We start from the raw sequence: 19,020 nt of genomic DNA on the forward strand, positions 1-19,020 counted from the left end.
TTTGGTCAATGACATGAGACAAAGTATATGTGAACTGCTGTATGAAAAGTGAATTTACTCTGTAAATCTTCACCCAAATCCTAAAAAAAAAGATAAATGGATAAACAAACTATGGTACATACATGAAACAGAAAACTACATAAATGACAACGAATCCATGAAACATCTCACAACATGGATGAACCTGGACAACAGTATGCTGAAGGAGAAATAGTATATGAGATCACTATTACAAAAAGTCAAAAAAGTTTATGCACAAAAAGAAACATTCTTTGATGGTTACCCAGGGACGGGAAGGAAAATCACTAAATAAATAGGAGACATGTATTAACTTAGGTGAAGGGAAAGGCAATACACAGTAAAGGAGAAGCCAACACAAGATGACTACCAAGGCAAAGGAAGACAATGGGAGGTATGCAAGAGTAAAAGGCAACAATGGTAAATACTATTACATGCATGATCTTGCAGTAACCAATAATTTACAAGTACATACATAGATATGTAAGCCCAACAGGTGTGGAATGGCATATGGGAATACACCCACAAACATATATAATGTTTGGCAGAGGTTATTTCACATATTCCATATATGTATTTGTATGTGCTACAAATATATCCAGGAACATAGCAGAGCATACAGAAGGCAAAGTTATGTTAACTTCTTAGCCATAACCAAACACTTTGAAGGACTGAGTAACTAGGCTTTAGTGCTTAGGGTCATAGTGTTGGGGGACATCTAAGTCAACTGGTATACCATAGTACATAGAGTATTTTACATCCCAAAGCAAGTGGCCTTAAAAGCTTGAGCAGCTGAGAAGTAACTATTGTTTTCATCTGTCTAGAGGAAACAAAGTGAAGAAAATGAAAGACTCAAGGAAACAAAGGATTCATGAGCCACAAAAACCACAGTCTACATTAGCCTGAGACCACAGTAGATGGTACCTGGCTACCACTACTGACTACCCTGATCAGAATCACAACAAAAGAAAAATGTAGAAGAAAATACAAATATCTTAAAAAGATCATACTTACTAGTCTGGTTAAGACTGGTGGAATCCACGAGACTATGGCCCGTAGGATCATCTTTCAACCAAATAGTCAGGCCTATGAAGTGAATAATTAACACCCATGAGGAACATATTCCTCATAACAATCAACCATACAAGACCAGTAGGGCAGTGTTTGCCCAAAAACAAAATTCAGGAGACAGGAAGGGGCAGAAAAGACAGGTGAACGGAAACAGGAAACTCATGAAGTGGGAAGAATGTTGTTACACTGAAAGGAATGTAGCTAATGTCATGAAACAAAATGTTCATAATTGTTGAGTGGGGAATTTTCATTCAAACTACAAAAAAATGTTCCTAAATAAATAAAAAAGGACAAGTTTGAAATCCAAAATAAACCAAACCAAACTCACTGCCTTTGAGTCATTTCCAACTCATAACGACCCCTCCTTGGATTTCCAAGGTGGTATCTCTATGGAAGTAGACTGCCCAACCTTCCAAGTCATCACTGGTGGGTTTGAACCACCAGCCTTCTGGTTAGCAAATGCCTTAGGTGCTACACCACCAAAGCTTGAAATCAAGAACTGAAATTTGAAGGGCTGGAGGCAGGTAAAATCAGAGTCCTCACAAATATAATAGATTAATTAAGTCCATCATTCTACTTCATTTCCTTATTTTGCTGAGCCTTTAAAAGTGGCTCAGCAAACTAGGGATTGGTACCCTAGAGACTGAAAGAATGATAGGTACAGAGAAGTCCAGAAACCTATACAAGGTATGAAATAGAAGGGAACATCTAGATGAAAAAACAGTTTAAGTATCTCAAAAATAGCAACAGCATAGGTCAATGATTTCAAGGACTTACCTGTAAAAGAATTTAGGTAAACAATTGGAAAAAAAAAAAAAAAAGCCAAACTGCCACCGAGTGGGATCCGACTCATAGTGACCCTTCCTTGGGTTTCCGAGGCATTATCACTATGATATAGATTGCTCCATCTTCCTTCCAAGGAGTGGCTGGTGGGTTTGAACTGCCAGCCTCTGGTTAGCAGTGAAATGCCTTAGGCACTATGCCACCAGAGCTCCCGGGTAAACAATACTTCTCCTTAATAAAATACTGTTTTTAATATCTAACTGGTGACATTTTTGGTTATTACAATATAAAATCACCAATCAACATGACAAAATTGCCCAAAGATGTTGCCACTCTTCCATCTTGCTATCTATACCTTTTGGTTTTCCATAAATTTCCTACTTTACTACTGAAAAAATGAGTTAACTGCCTCTCATTTTACAGGGTCACAGCTGGTTCAACAGCACAGTGACAGTAACTTACTACAAATGCCAAAGACGATGCCGTTTTGCCTGCATTATTTCACTGAATTTTTGTAAAAGCCCTGACAGGGTAAATTATACCCTTTTACAGTTATAATTAAGCCTTGGATAAGACGGACCTCTTTTAAACTCACACACTGCTACAATAAACCAATGCTTACTTTAACACCCTCGAGAAACACCTCAACAGCCAGGAATGCAAATCCTCTCCCAATTATCACTTTGAACCTTCCCTTTGACAAAACTCTTAACATATCTTATGAAAGGGCTTCAACAGAGTACACATCTAAAATCGTATTTAATTGATCTTCTGCCTATACGTGATTTAACACCTCTCTTAGGATTATCAATGCCTAGTATATGTTGTAACATCTCTCTTTAGGCTTATCAATGCCTGTAATTTTCCTTGCCCTATCTAAAACATATTTCTCTCTATTGTCCTTCACTAATTATCCAGTTTTCTGTTTTCTGGTGAAGAATCGTATTAAAATAGTCAAACATGGGCCAAATAAAGAATAGCCTCCTGGGAAATTAAAAGCCTCATGGCTATAAAAATCAAGTAATAATTACACCCAATGTTTTAATCTTGGCTCTGCTTTGGTATAGAATCTATCATTAAGTATTTAAAAGGTAGTTAAAAAAAACAAAAAAGAAACCATGATAACCACCTTTTGAATAGCTTTAGTTATAGAGAAAGCAATGGTAGAAGCCAAGCAAAACCTAAAACAGGGGTGGGTTGTTTAGTGCAGTCAAGTTGGTTCCAAATCATAGTGACACTATGTACAACGTGAACGGTGCCTGGTCCCGTGCCATTCTCATAATTGCTACTGTGTTTGACTGACTGCTGCAACCACTCTGTCAATCCATCTCATTGAGGGTCTTCCTCTTTTTTTTGCTCTCTATACCTAGTATGATGATATCCTATTCCAGGAACTGGTCTACCCTGATAACATGGTCCAAAGTATGTGACAGCAGTCTCATCATCCTTCTTTCTAAGGAACATTCTGGTTATACTTCTTCCAAGACAGATTTGTTTGTTCTTCTGGCAGTCCATGTTCTATATTCAATGTATCAATTGCCAATGGATCAATTCTTGTTTGGTCTTCCTTATTCACTGTCCAGCTTTCACACGTGTATGAGGCAACTGTAAATACCATGGCTGGGGTCAGGTGCACCTTAATCCTTAAAGTGACTTCTTTGCTTTTTTAACATTCTGAACAGGTCTCTTGCAGTAGAACTGTCCAATGCAATGCCATTTGATTTCTTGACTGCTGCTTCCAAGAGCAATGATTGTGCATCCAAGTAAAATGAAAAAAAGTTTAGTCACTGCCAAAGATACCCCAAAGTATCTATTTTGTAAAAAAAAAAAAAAAATCTATCTATATATCTATCTATCTCATAGATAAGCAGGCACAACTGAAAATTCTCCTTTGTCTTTTGGTAGAAGAATTAAAAAGCAAAATGAGTGAAAGATTAAAAAACAGAAATAATAACCCTCCCCTAACTAGATTTGGGTGATTGCTGCTATACTCAAACATTTAAAAAACTATTGTGCTTCTCAAGTCAATACGGAAAAATGGATTCCAAAGCTGACAAAACATACTGAAAAGAAATACGAAATAAGTAACATAATGCCAGTTCCCATGCTGGGAGCATCCACAACAGGTTTTTTAATCTGTCAAACAGTGAAGCAAATATACTAATTTAAAAACAAAACACAATCCAAAAAAATACTTATCTACTCGATTATACCAAGTAGAAACCAACTCCACGTTTTATTCTTAAAATTATTAGGCCTCAACAGTATTAATAACTCAGATTCAGAGCATCAGTTGGGTAAATTGTAATTTTTTTATTGGAAAACAAATATACAACTTGGAATGGATTTGAGGCAAATTGTGCCATAAGCAGATTTTCTTTAAGTGGCTAAACAAAGTTTAAAAAGCAAGTAACAGTAAAAGAAAATGTTTCTGGTACAGGACCAGCAGTACAAAAAAATAGTGTACGAGTACCTGGATAATACACCCGTTTTGCAATAGTGCAACTTTAAGTACATATTGTTGACTGTCCATAGTCCACGCAGAGTTACAACTCCACACTTCAACAACAACATGCTGACAGTTCCTAAAGAAAACTATTTAAAAAAAAAAAAAAGGCATAACCCAGATGTTCCCTCATTTGACCAACTCCATCTAAGTTTAGATGTGCAGAAGGGCTTAGATATATCCAGAGTAAGCCACATGCAACATGTTACTTGATCAATTTTCTAAAATAAGGTTTCAGGACAATGACAGTAAGATAAGGGAAGAAAACATGGAGGAATGAAGTCCTAATTACCATACATGCATATTCTTTTGACAGTAAGGGGGAAACCTTTTACAGATAAGTTACAAACAAAGAAAAGGCAAATAAACAATTTTGTACAAGAAATTTAACACATTCTGTACAATGTCTTCACTTTGCTGTCATCATTTGTACAAACTCTGAAAAAGAAACATGAAAAGTCAAGTCAATGGTGATACAAGACTGATAAAACCAACCACACTGACTCAATTGCTGAATGCTCTGCATTTCTGTTTCTTCAGAATAACAATTACTCTTTTATTCTTCTCTCAGAATTACTACTTTATACCTAAAGATGCAACTTCATAAATCTTAGATTTATGATTATGAATACATAAACTAAATTAATGCTTTAGATAAGGTGTTACAAATGAAGGATTTTTGGCTCTTAATCTTGAATTTTAAGTCTGCTGGGTGGTAAGTCAATATTGCAACTTCAGTGCTGACAGATTAGCTTTAATTTTTAAAACATTAAACTTTTAGGCTGTCTTCTGAATTAGTAGTTATATCATGAAAAATAGGGAAAGTTTCATTTGAAATCCTTTCAATTTCCAAATGTCTTATATCCATGCTCTGACCACTGTTATGTTTACAGCAACAAACAATACTTTTAGAACATACATAAACAGTCTCAAACTAAAGCCAATTAGAGGAAATAAGAATTCAAAGGGAGATGAAAGTCACCTTAAATTTATTTCAGGGATACTAAATAAGCATGAAGTTTTCCTAATTGTTTTATAATCTTTATATTAAACTAACAAATTTGTTTTTGCATAATTTAGAGTACTATACTTCTCAAACTTTAATGTGCACATGAATCCCCTCAGAATCTTGTTAAAATACAAGTTCTAGGTGTAAGGGTAGGACCTGACAGGAAACAGTTCCAAAAAGTTCTCAGGTGATGACAGTGAGGTCATCTGGTCTGCAGATAACATCCTGAATAGCAAAGCTTAGTAAATATGAGAAACTGTTTTAATAGCTTCATTTTGAGGAAGGGAAAGTCAATTTTAACCCATCAGATACCCACAAGTATCTCTGAACTGAAAAATCACAGCACAGAATGAAGTGGTAACTGTAAAAATTACCTTCATAGTTTACTTGACCATCACCATCAATATCTGCTTCCCTGATCATTTCATCAACCTCTTCATCTGTTAACTTCTCTCCAAGGTTTGTCATCACATGACGAAGTTCTGCTGCACTAATATAGCCATTGCCATCCTAGGACAAAAGATCAGTAAGGTGCTTCAATAAAATTACAATTGGAAAGAGTTTAACAGTAGACTTCACATTAGGGAGAAAATGTAATTTAGGAATACATACAAATTAAACAGAATCTACAAATAGTTGACATATAAATTAAATGTCACTGACAGCCATGCAAAATGTCCTAGAAGTTTATATACTTTAAATATTTAATTAAAGTCAAGTGATGCCTGCTTTGCCACAAGATTAACACCAGTACTTATTAGAATATCTAAATTTATACTGAATTTTTGAAAAGCTTTTTTTGGAAAATATGGTTAAGTTATCAGAAAAATAAGACTTCAAAGGATAAGGGGGCCCTGATAACATTATTTCATCTTTAAATTAAAATTTAACAAATCCAGTCCTTGAATACCTACCTTATCAAACACACGGAATGCTTCTCTAATTTCTTCTTCACTGTCTGTGTCTTTCATTTTTCTTGCCATCATTGTCAGAAACTCTGGGAAGTCAATTGTGCCATTACCTGAAATAGTTCAGTTGAAACATTAAAGAAGAATTTAAATGCCACTTCTTCAACAGCCTCCTCCCTCAGATTAAAAAAACTTACCATCAGCATCTACTTCATTAATCATGTCCTGTAATTCTGCTTCTGTGGGATTCTGCCCAAGAGACCTCATTACAGTTCCCAATTCCTTTGTTGTTATAGTTCCATCACCATCCTTGTCAAATAGTGAAAAAGCTTCTTTGAATTCTGTTTGAAGGGGGGTGGGGGGGAAAGGCCACAATCCAAATTTATAGTTTAACAATAAAAAATAACCTCCTAAGTGAAATGTATTAACTCTTAAAGCAAAGACATATATGGAGATAGCACCTGAAATAGGATTTTGATTTCTGAAGGATTAGGCTGGAAAACCTGTGATAAATCGTTTGCCAATTGTGGCAGTTTGTGCTCACACTGATCTAGAAGGGAGGTTTTCATCTAAAATTTCATAGGCAACTCCATTATCTAGATCAGATATAAAGTGAAACTATACTGGATTGATAAAACTAAAGCCCCAAATGATTGGGTTCTCTTATTTTCCATGAAATCTGCTCAGTGAAACATAATTCAAAATTACAGACCTAATCTACCACTCTAACTCATAATAGAAAGAGTACTGGTACCAAATACACTTGTACAGTTTAACTATACTATTATTTGAACTGTGTTTAAAGTTACCCTCAAAGGTTAAAAATTATATTCTAAATCAATTGCTTACTAAATTCAAAACAAAAAACTTTAAACAGAACAGTATGCTAGTTTTCGGTTTTTTAGAAGGTTGGAGAAGGGACTCTCACCAAATAATCTTTAACGTTAACACTGGGCTAGATCAAGACATGAATAATGTTTTATTAAGTGCTTTATCATTGAGAAAAAAGATAATTTAGAAATTTATTTAGAATATAAAACTCCATGCCTGTAAAAGAGTGAAATAATGTATTACTGCTTAAGAGCTTTAAGATCTTCTTGTGAAATTATGTTGCTTCTGATTCACCACTAGGTTTTAATATGGATAAAAGACATGAATCGTTGCTACAATGCAATCAAAACCACAAACCAGCAGCAGAAAAGGCATCCTGATTAACAGTGAGAATTCTGGAGTTTAGACTATCTAGCTTCACCATTTATTTTACGGATAGAGAAACCAAAGCAGAGGTTCAATTTCTAAGTGTTAAGCACATACTAATGCATTATCGGGAGCTCTGGTAGCATAGCGCTTAAGGCACTTCTACTTCCATAGTGACACTGCCTTGGCAACCCAAGGAGGGGTCGCTATTAGTCAGGTCTGACTCCATGGCACACAACAACAACAACAACAACGAGGAGTCAGTAACAAAATTAGTACCTTCCAGATCCTATCAGCAAACAAACACAAAAGCACAGTTCCAAAGTTCACAAGGCCATTAAGCTTCTCTAACATATCTATGGAGCTCTGATGGTACAACGTTTAAGGGATGCAAGTGCTAACCAAAATGTTAGTGGTTCCAACCCACCAGCCACTCCGTGGGAAAAGATAAGGCAGTATGCTTCCATAAAGATGTACAGCCTTGGAAACCCTATGGGTCAGTTCTACCTTGTCCTATAGGGTAGATGTAATCAACTCACTAGCAGTGGGTTTTTTAAAAAGCAAAACAAAACATACCTGTACAATTGAATGTGTATACCTGAGACATGTTTAAGAAATGGCATACCTTCTCTTATAGTCCAAGGCTATTTATTCCCTGTCTCAATTCATATATACCTTCCATCTATAATCTTTTCTTTGTACTGTAATACACAAAATAATAATGTAAATATTATTTTATGTCTCTTAGGCGAAAACTAAATTCAAATCCTAGTCATATTTTAAGTGGTTGTGCCGTATCCCTCCAAAACTTCAAAAAGCACCACTGTATTTCTCCCCTTTTCTATCAACCTACTGTAATTCCAGATCAAACCCATAAGCAGCTGAAAATGCTAAGTTCACCAATGATCATCTACAGTTGCTCAATCTATCAAGTATGTTTCAATATACTTTCAGTATATAGGTTTTATGGCCTAAAAATTAAAAAGTGCAAACTTTGGAACTTGACTACCTGAGTTAAAAAGTTCTAGCTTCTTCATTTGTTAAATGGAGAAAATAGTACCTATACTTCCCAAGCTTAAGAATTTAATTAAAGAACTCACTCCTGTAGCTACCAGCCAAACAAAAGACAGGCATATGAGCTGAACATAAATAGATAATACTCCTTGGAGGGATCAATCATGGGAGAATAGAAGGGCAGTGTATGCACAAAGAGACAGCTGGGGTGGGGGCAGGAGTACATAGGAGCAAAGGACAAAGGGAAGAGGTAGCTATAGAGAGGAAGCAGGAAGAGAGGTGTTACACTGTGGTAGATGGCAGTCAATGTCATGACACAAAGTTGTATGTGAACTGCTGCACTGAAGATGAATTTGAGCTGTAAAATTTCATCCAAATCACACAAAAAAAATTTAGTATGTGTAAAGCACTTAGAGCTATATCTAACAAACAAGTACTCAGTAACTGTTAGGAAAAAGATGAACTCATTTTCTTATAGCTTCCAAAACTGCACTGAACAACTCTCAAAAACTTCTCTTGGTAGTACTTTGGTTTTTCTCCTACTTTATATCATGAAAGGCTCTTACTCCTGTATCTTACATGCAGATATAGCCAAATTTCTTACCCTCTTCTCTACTTGGCCATTTCATCTATGCCTATTTACAATGAAGATTTCATATCTTTAATCTATTCATCGCTCTTGTTAACATACTACCTTTATTTCTGATTGCCTACAGGATTATCTCCCCCTGGCTGACCCCAAGCAAGATTATCTGAAAATGAATTTCTATATTCTTCAGCAACAAACCCTATGGAACCAAGCAAAAGCCAAAGAGCCACCCTAACTATTCCCTCCTAAACAACCTATCATCATGTCCTAATGAATTCTACCATTTAAAATACTACCTGATTTTTGCCCCCTATCTCTACAACCATTATTTTGGTTCAAGGCCTGAATATTTCTTGGCTGGATTATTTTTTACAATAATTTCCTAACTGGGTTCTCACTTTGAAATTACCCACACCTGTGTCCTTTTTGGTAATCTGCTTCAAATCTCTTAATTGCTTAGCTTCAGACCAGGTATTGTTGACTAGTTGTAGTATACTGTAGTCAACAGTAAGTAACATTTTGTTCCATTTAAAAACTACTTGGTTCCATAGGAACTCACTTGTTCATCAAACAGAAGCTTAGTACCAAACTAATAATTGATATTATGAAAATAGTATATAATTTCTAACTTAGATCAAACTAATGCAAAAATATGGCAGAAGTTGTCACCTACGAAAAACAGAATTTGATGAAGATATTTCCAAGTGCTCAGGATTATTTGTTTTTTTTTTTTAAACAGGATATATAACTATTTTCTAGAAATATATAAACAATTAGTGTTTGAACACACACCATCTATCACCTAATAATTTAGACTACAAGGCAACAAAGTATTTATAGTGTATTTGCTCACATTACATTCGTGCTATAGAATTTAGCCACAAGACACCTAACACCATCATTATTTGCAAAGATTCCTAATGTTTAACTGGTTGCTATTATATGATTTAATTTAAAGCCAAATTCAGGAAGACACAAAAGTTCTATGTGTGTTCTAAATTTCAAAAAGTTTTAAAATATTACAACCCTTAAAATGTTTAATGGAGTAAGTGAAAAGCAAAAGACAAACTATACTTATGCTATCACTATTTATGGGTGCAAGAAAAGAACAAAATAAAATATTTATTTTAAATGTCAAGGTTCATTCCAAATTTTGTATTTTTATACTAAAGAGCCAAAAATACCTGTTCCCTCCCTTTGGAATGTAAGAATAAACCCAAAAGTACAATTTAAATTCACCTGCCTTTACACTCTACCTGTACTTCAGAATCATTTTGGTATACTTTAAAAAAAACACAAAAAACCAAACTCACTGCCATTGAGTCGTATCTGACTCATAATAACTCCTCCTCCTTGGATTTCTGAGGCAGTATCACTACAGAAGTAGCTTGCCCAACCTTCTTTCTGAGGAGTGGCTGGTGGGTTTGAACCGCCAGCCTTCTGGTTAGCCGTCAAATGCCTTAGGCACTATGCCACCAGAGCTATATAGAAGCATGTAATTCTAAACAGAGTAATTCCAGGAACAATTTGAAATATGAACTCAAGAATCAAAGCCAAAGGCCACAATAAAGAGAACAAGCACTGAACATAACAGGAAAATAAATGATAGGAATAAGAGAACTCCTAAGATCCATTCTAGCTGTGCCTAAAACTTCCATAAAAATCATACTATTACCCAAGATTTATTTGTTATTAGATCCCAGTACCAAAATCAAATACCTGTTTTATGAACTTCTATTTATTTAGAAAATTCTAAAATTAAGTCCTAAATTGTCACATATCAGACCTTTGTTGGCACTACGTTAATTCCTGCTATAAACTAAGTAAGGCTAGTATTTTTCACCAAACAAGTTTCATCCCTATTATGGGTCTTGAAAATTTAACAAAAGTTTAGGCACAGATTTCTAAAAAGAAAAGAGAAGTTCTTGTACACTTTTCCTATCAGGCCTCCAAATGTCAAAAACGTTAGCTAATGACATCATTACAAGATCCAATAAAATTAATTTGTTAGTGATGTCATACTGTTCAGTGTTCTTTAAAAACAGGTAGTATAAACACCACATTAGAGATAACAGTAACTTCACAAGCATGCTTTCTCCCTAGACTAAGTCATTTGCTGTTTGTAGAATTTTTAAACAAATCTGTAGTATCATATTAAGAGAAAAACTTTTAAAAGTGCCTTAGAATATCAACATTGCAGTGTATTTACAAATTGCTTTACTATCTGGCCAAAAAGTTTTAGATTCCAAAATGGTACTGATCACCAGCAATGACAATTAACCAGGCTAACTGAAGGAAAAAAATTGCCTTCACCTCAAAGTTAGACACTGTAATATACCAAATCAGTAAGGAAGGGATTTGAGAAGGTAGATAGATGGATTTTTAGGAGAGGAAGGGTTCCAGAACATTTTTATATCACGTATCTCTTTGAAAATGAAATGTATTCATTCAAAAAATATTTATTCAGTGCTTACTATGTAGAGGTACCAGGGATATAGGAAGGAACAAAAGAAGTCTCTGATCTCACAGGGATTATATTTTAGTAGCAAAGAAACTTTGGCTCCTCCCCCCATCCCCACAATTTATGTCTAAAGCTTCATGAACACCTGGGGTCTATAAGAGCAGCTTTCAAGAATCCCCTAAGTCTAGGAAAAGGCAAGATAGGGAGAGATCTTGGAACAGATTTTTCTCCCACAGGAAACTTTTTTCTCATAGGAAACTTAACTTTATGATGAAAGTCAATGAAAAGATGAAATTTATCTTGTAATATTCCCATGAATTAAGTATTCCTCATAAAAATGTCATCAGTCTTTGAAGATTAATCCTTATATTTAACAAATTATTTTCAAAGAGTTGTATGTGTTTGTTGTTGTTGTTATGTGCTATCGAGTGTTTAGGGGGTGATAACTATGAGTATTAACTTTGTGATGGGCGCCTTGAAAAATACATTTTCTACCCTAAAACGAATATGCTATGCATAGTAAAGACAACTGCCTGACTGGGAATATCAAGAAATAAATTGAGAATGGAAGGCAGGTATAGTATACAAGGTCAGACTTTAAGACTAGAAATACTAAGACAGACTGAATCAGTTCCTCAGGGGAAAGATATTACATAAAAAACGATTTCAGAAAATTTTACATTTCACTGATTGAACAGCATATAAACAAGAAGTCACTTCACAATGCTCTGCTTGATAGCTTCAACATACCTTATGATGTGTAATTTACCAACTCTAAAAAGCAAATCTCAGGTTTAAGTCAATTTCACACCATCAGATGTGAAAATGAAAACTGCTTAATTAAAGCCCTTAATACCAAGAGCTTTGTACTTTATAAAGTCTTATCAAATATTATTTATCTTCAATATCCGAGGACACCAGTGATTTCTGGCTCTTCCAAACCTTGTATTTATTTTTTGGGGGTGGGAGTGATGGTGAGGGGAGGTGGTTTGCTTTAAATAGGCTATACATATTCTGTGTTCCAACTGGTCTTCTCAGTTTTCTCCAACATTAAAAAAAATGCTTGAGTGCTTTTCAGCACTTAACAAAACTCCTCCTTGGCCTGCCAGAAGAACTGTGGCAATTTTTGACGCTTGTGCTAATAAAACTCTCTAATGAAAACAAAGAAAAAGAGTTCAAAAAGTTTTGAACACCACAATTAAAGAAAAAAAAAAATGACATTTTGATGTAAATCAGTCACTTGAAACTATTAGAATAAAATAAAAATTACTATTTACTGGTAATAGTATAAGGATAGCATGACATCAGGTTTTAGCTATTTCACAATATCCATAGCAAACCAAAGGAGACAAAATTAAGATGCTTCATTTCAATAGCTGATACTGCTTTTTGAAAAAGACAAATTCAAATTTGCATTCTGCAAAATAGTATATTAACTTTTAAATCTAAGCTTTCAATAGAGAAATGGTTATTTTCTGATTGACAAGACAGATAATTCTAAGGCTAAAATATTAGTTAATTTAAACTGGTAAATTCAATGTCAATACTCACTTTCTCATTCTACATTTCAAGTTACCTTAGTTATTCCTTGGCTCTCTTTTCTTGAGACTGATTGAGAGTTGCAGTGCTAACTTACCCAGAATCCATATTTTATAGTAAGAGAGGCTTAAAAAGAAAACAAAGGCCACCACCACTAGGTTCTAAAGTGTATCTACAAAGCCTAAAACATCCATCTTTAATTACAGTTACCACACACATCTTGCAGAGTCAAGTTTACCTTTTCACTTGCCAAACCAGGTTCAATCACTAGATTACGCACATTTTGTTATCATCTATAAATAGATCAAAGTTAATCATTTCATACAAGTATGTTATTTTGAGGCTGGCTACTTCATTTAGAATAAAATCCAATGGTATAGCCTAGAGCAAAGTATTTCACCCACCTGCAATCTGCTCTTCAGTCAGTTGGTCAGCCTACAAAGAGATCAAAGAGGTAAGTAAGTGAAGGAGTATGTAGATTAGCAGTTGCAGAAAAAATTTTTATAACCTTTCAAGAGTCACTGTGTATCGTACGCTTCATTTAGTTTAAAAATTCTTAATAACAACAAACATGGTTGGGCAAAATATGCATACACCTATTTTATCTTCAAAGCTGAACAGTCATGACTTGAAGTTTGAGATATGCAAATACTTCAGAACCCTTATGTTTTATAAACAATTGATAATAAGCAAATTTGGCATACTAAAAAGTGTAACTGGAGTTATTAGTCTTCTGATTTAAGGCAAGGAAATAATCCAATAGTAACACTGGTTCCTTCTTCAAGTAAAGATATTTAAGATCACTCCCCCCATGGCAGATGTAAGCCATTATTTGCAGTAATTTCAACTGAACCAAAATTAAAGGTGACAAAAATCACATAAATGGTTAAACACATCTTTTTGACTTTAGCTAAAATCTAAGCTGTTCAATCCAGTCATCCATTTTCCATTTTCCTCTTAATTTTTGAAAACCCAGAATAAGCCTAAGGTTTGTGATGCTTGTAGTACATGGAGAAGAGCTACTTAGTTCTCTTAAAAACGTATTTGTAGGTATTTGCTAAAGCCAACCATATGTGTTGTTCTTATTCAATCTTCACAATAACCCTATAATGGCATTATCATCCCCAACTTTACAGATGGGGAAAGAGAGGCTCAGGTTAAATTTCAGTAGTGGAAGGAGATACAAAGTTAGTAACCAGTAAAGCTAGGATTAAGTACTGAGATGTCAGACATCCCCAATGCCCTATAAACTTTAAATTCAGATCACCACAATAAATGAAGATGTTTGCAAAACATCAAGTCTTTGTCCTTCTTGTGGCCTTCACCTCTGGACATTTCACTCCTTATTGGTATGCATGCACACCACCCTTGAAGCAACTGCTTATGTGGTTACCATGGGGGAGGCGGCTGCCAAGAAATAGCTTCCTATCGAAAAATCTCTTATCCACATGGAGTCAAGTGTACTATGATTAATTATTTGTAGGCAAAAGAAAAATACTGCCTACTTTTATTCCTTTCAAATAAACACACTTCTGTGAAGTTGTTGTTGTTATGTGCTGTCAAGTTGGACCCGACTCATAGCGACCCCTCCTTGGGTTTCCAAGGCAGTATCACTATGGAAGTAGATTGCCCCATCTTCCTTCCGAGGAGTGGCTGGTGGGTTTAAACTGCCATCCTTCTGGTTAGCAGTCAAGTACCTTAGGCATTATGCTACCAGAGCTCCCAAGGGTAACAACTTAATGTGTAATAGCACTACATTTTCTTGGGGGGGGGGGGGTGAGAAAATCTGAGAAGAAACCCAGAAAACAGAAGGTAATATTTCCCTGCACAATTGTGACTTGACCCCAATGCAATTTATTTCTAGTAGAACAAAAACAAAGGCCTGGTAACTTAAAGTAAAGAACCAATAATTAAGTTTAAATGCAGAACTATATAAAATAGTAATAATTTTAAAAATCTACTTTTACCCCCATGTCCCACCAAGTGTTTGGTAGAAAGGTGTCCAGAGATAGTTTTTCCTATGGGGAAAAGAATGTTAAACCCAATAAATCCACTGAGTTGTTTACTTTGTTACAGGGGGAAATAAAGGACTTCGAGTTCTTGGATGTGCAAGCTAGGCTGCTGAAAGAAAAGTTAGAGGTTCAAGTCCACCCAGAGGCACCATGGGGGAAAAGGCCTGGCAATCTACTTTCAAAAAACCAGCCACTGAAAATCCTAAGGAGCACAGTTCTATGACACATGAGGCTCACTATGAGTTGAAGTCAACTCACAAGCAACCAGTTTTTACTGGATAAAGGATTTACTTCTACAGTGCTTCTATTGTGCAGTTGTTTCATCATTTCTGAGTGAAGAGAAGCATAGCATAAAGCAGGGAAAAAGTACACTTTTGAGTCATAGTCGGGCATAGTGTGAGAAAAAAGTCTTTTGAGTCATAGTTGGGCTTGTATCCCAGCTCTGCCACTTTAGTAGCTGTGTGACCTTGGACATGTTACTCAACCTCTCTGTCAACTTCATCTGTAACACAGGATAAAGACCTACCTTGCAGGGTTACTGTGCAGACTGAGAATCTATGCAAAGGGCACCCCAAAAAGTACAATGGTAGCTATTATTTTATATAAAATAACAATCAAAGAATGTTAAAAATCAACCTGATTAGCTCAGTTTTCCCACAGAAACAAGACATGCATGGCATTATTAAGTCCCAGATTACTTTTACAGCAAACCTACCATGTTAACTTTATTTAAGCTGAGAAAGCTTATTTGCACACACTAAAACCACAAGTGCAACCCAAGGACAGAGACAGCATGTGAACCCAGTTTAAGACTAAAAAAAAATATTTGTTAGGCTACCTATATTATCTGTTAACTATTAAAGGCAAGCTTTTAAAGTATAGGATTTTGCTCAGAGTCAAAGCGTGATCATCATGAGCTTCAACTCATCCTATCTCCGTAACTCCAGGCAAACTCACTCTCGTAACAAATACAAATAAGCTTCAAGGGATGGACTAAAGCACACAGGAGACTCTAAGTTACTCATACAGCCTAAAAGCGCTCATCAATTTTGCTCCTGAAGTTTTAAAGCTTAAAAACAGGATGCAAATCAAGAACTGCCATAATAGCAATTTTAAAAATTAGAAAAGTTCTGTGTATTTACTGTTGATCCAGAATGCAAGGTTTTAAAAGAAACTTTACCACCATCATTTGGACTAAAAGACCACTAAAATTAGCAAGAATACAAGACTCCCTAAGCACTCTAATTTGTAAACCTTTTCCAAGTACACATTGTTGTCAAGTCGATTCCCACTCATAGTGACTCCACTCATAGCAACAGAGTAGAAGTGCCCCATAAGGTTTCCTAGACTATAAATCTTTATGGACGCTGGATGACTGCCACATCTTTCTCTCTCAGAAGAGCTGCTGGGTTCAAATAGTTAACCTTTCAGTTAGCAGGTGAGCACTTTAATATTGCACTACCGGGGTCCGTTTTCCAACTACAGGCAAATAAATTTGGTTGTTATTTCTGACTATGGAGAGTGTCATTTTCTTACGAGAACTGGAAGAATTATACTTTTGGGAAAACTCAAGCTCATTAACGTGTGTTTATCTCAGTTAAATGAGAACTTACTCACTAGAGAGATGACTAGTTCTTATTACCTTATTTCTTTAACTATTGATATACATAATTTGCTTCCTCTTGCTCTTGTCACTCCAGAGATAACTTCCACGTTCCATTCTAGTGCTAGGTCTGGTGGCACCATGGGTAAAGCATTCAGCTGCTAACCGAACCATCAGTGGTTCCAACCCACCAGCCACTCCACTGGAGAAAGATGAGACAGTCTGTTTCCATAAATATTTATAGCCTTCAGAAGCCTATGGGGCAGTTCTACTTTGTCCTATAGGGTCACTATGAGTCAGAATCAACTCAATGGCAGTGGATATTCTGGTCCTACTCAGAATCTTCATTTTGGTGCACCACAGGTGATTGATCTGTAAGCACTGAGAAGCAATGACTATTATTTTTGAAGTTCTTATCTGAACAAAAGTATGAGTCTGTAATCTTGAAATGAACACAAACTGCTATCCATCATCCATTCAGATCTGGTTCAATTCCTCCTCTGAGTGCTATTTAGACACTACAAAGGCTTCATATGTAAAATTTTTCCTACAATTTCAGAAGTTAAAAGCACCTATATTATAAGCAATATAATTTATTTTAGTAGGGTAAAAGATACATCAGTTCTGACAGAACAGCACTTACTACCTATTAATATCTTGGGTAAAAAAAGAAACCACTGGAATAAGATGACTTTGTTAAAAATCAGGACCTTTATTAAAGGCCTATTTTGATCATTCTAACTCAAACCAGAACTTCTATATTTTAGTACAGCCACTGTGAATTCTTTGATTTTCTGAGTTTACTAGAAACAGACTCCTTGCAGCTTAATGAAATGACTGTTTATTTGTACTCAATTGACAAAATTTTCTACGGCTCCACATCTTTTACTTATCCAATCACTCTGGCTTCAAAGCCTCATGATGCAATTCTCTTTCAATAAGTAAATAACTACATGTAAACCTAAGAGACATGAACAGTCTTATTCCACTTCAAATAAATTGTTTAATTTAAAATCTTGTAGTCTTACCATCTTAATAGGGAATCATCTGAGGACAATTTCCAAGTTAACTTATTATTTAATGAAGATTGAACAAAGTAACCTAAAACCCCCAAAGCATCAACGATGCAAACAGTACCAAAAGCTTGTTACTGCCAAGTCACCTGGAAAGTGTCTAAACACTGCAAAGAAAATCTAGTCAAGTTCTATCTGAACTGATTTGGGGAGGGGGAGGGGGTGCAACTTGGTTTTTAAACTTTACCCTACAATCTGGAATATGGATCACATACCTATGTGTATTCAGTTTCACTCAGCATATTCAAATTTAGAATTTGAAACATCAAAACGAAAACAAACGCATCAAACATACATGAACGCTAGTCCTGTCCAAGGTGAGCTCCTCCCCGCACCCACCCAGGCTTGAGGTTTCAGTTGGCAAGGATTCTCAACTCCTGTTTAAGCTGTCACCTTGCCTCCTGGACACACCCATCACCATAACCACTTGGCAGAAGGAATCACAAAATAAGTACTGCAAATTACCACCCTCATTATTGTTATTACTGTTATTTTACAGGAAAGGTCAAGAGTTCCCGTCTAATGTGACATGAAAATGCTTTTTAAAATTCTCTGTGGCCCCTCTTTCCCACTCCAACATACTCTTCTCTCATTACGGCATTTGACAACCCTTTACAAATGAACTGAACTGCATGTTAAGATGACCTAGCAATTTCTACACGGAAATTAGGGTCATTTTTAAGGGATCTTTAACATCTTAAGTACACGCTGAGTATTCAAGCAGGATACGGGCAACGGCCCTTTACAACGGCATCCTTCCAGCTATTAAATCAGGTTAAGACTGACTGTCATCAGGGGCTTGCTTTCGCTAGATGAACAGGAAATGCCTATCAGATCCTAGCTGGGGCCTATTGCTTTTTCTAACACTTTTACTGCGAGAACGTGCCTCACTTTAAATATAAGAGCTCATACCCTTCAATGGCAAACCTTTTTTATTTAAAAACATAAAAAAAAAAAAAAAAACTTTTTAATGACCAGTCTGGGTGGAAGTGTACCCCTGGGTCCAGATGCAGTATAACGACCAGGAGTCACTGAGCTTCTTTCTCACCACTGGAGAGCGATGGGACACTGCCGAGGCCACCCTTCCCCACCAACAAAGAGTGGACCGGCTCCCAGCGTCCTGAGCCGCGGGAACCTCCGCAGTTCTGCAGGTGCCAGCGCAGCAGCTGGGGCGCAAGAGGCTCGGGGCGCAAGAGGCGCGGGGCGCGGCTCCCGGACCGCGCGGTGCCTGCCTGCC

General features: G+C 36.0%; 1 protein-coding gene across 1 annotated transcript in view; it reads right to left on the reverse strand.

The window, feature by feature from the left end:
* Positions 1-4,787: 4,787 nt before the first annotated feature.
* CALM2 (calmodulin 2) overlaps positions 4,788-19,020 on the reverse strand; it is a 15,406-nt gene continuing 1,173 nt past the window's right edge. Inside the window, 5 exon segments of the mRNA XM_042781476.1 lie at positions 4,788-4,816; positions 5,762-5,897; positions 6,302-6,408; positions 6,493-6,636; positions 13,500-13,550. Coding sequence (XP_042637410.1) covers positions 4,788-4,816; positions 5,762-5,897; positions 6,302-6,408; positions 6,493-6,636; positions 13,500-13,550 — 467 coding nt within the window.

The sequence above is a fragment of the Orycteropus afer genome, unplaced genomic scaffold, assembly GCF_000298275.1.
Source record: "Orycteropus afer afer isolate SDZICR_OR568_19922 unplaced genomic scaffold, OryAfe1.0 scaffold00124, whole genome shotgun sequence".
NCBI lineage: Eukaryota > Metazoa > Chordata > Mammalia > Tubulidentata > Orycteropodidae > Orycteropus > Orycteropus afer.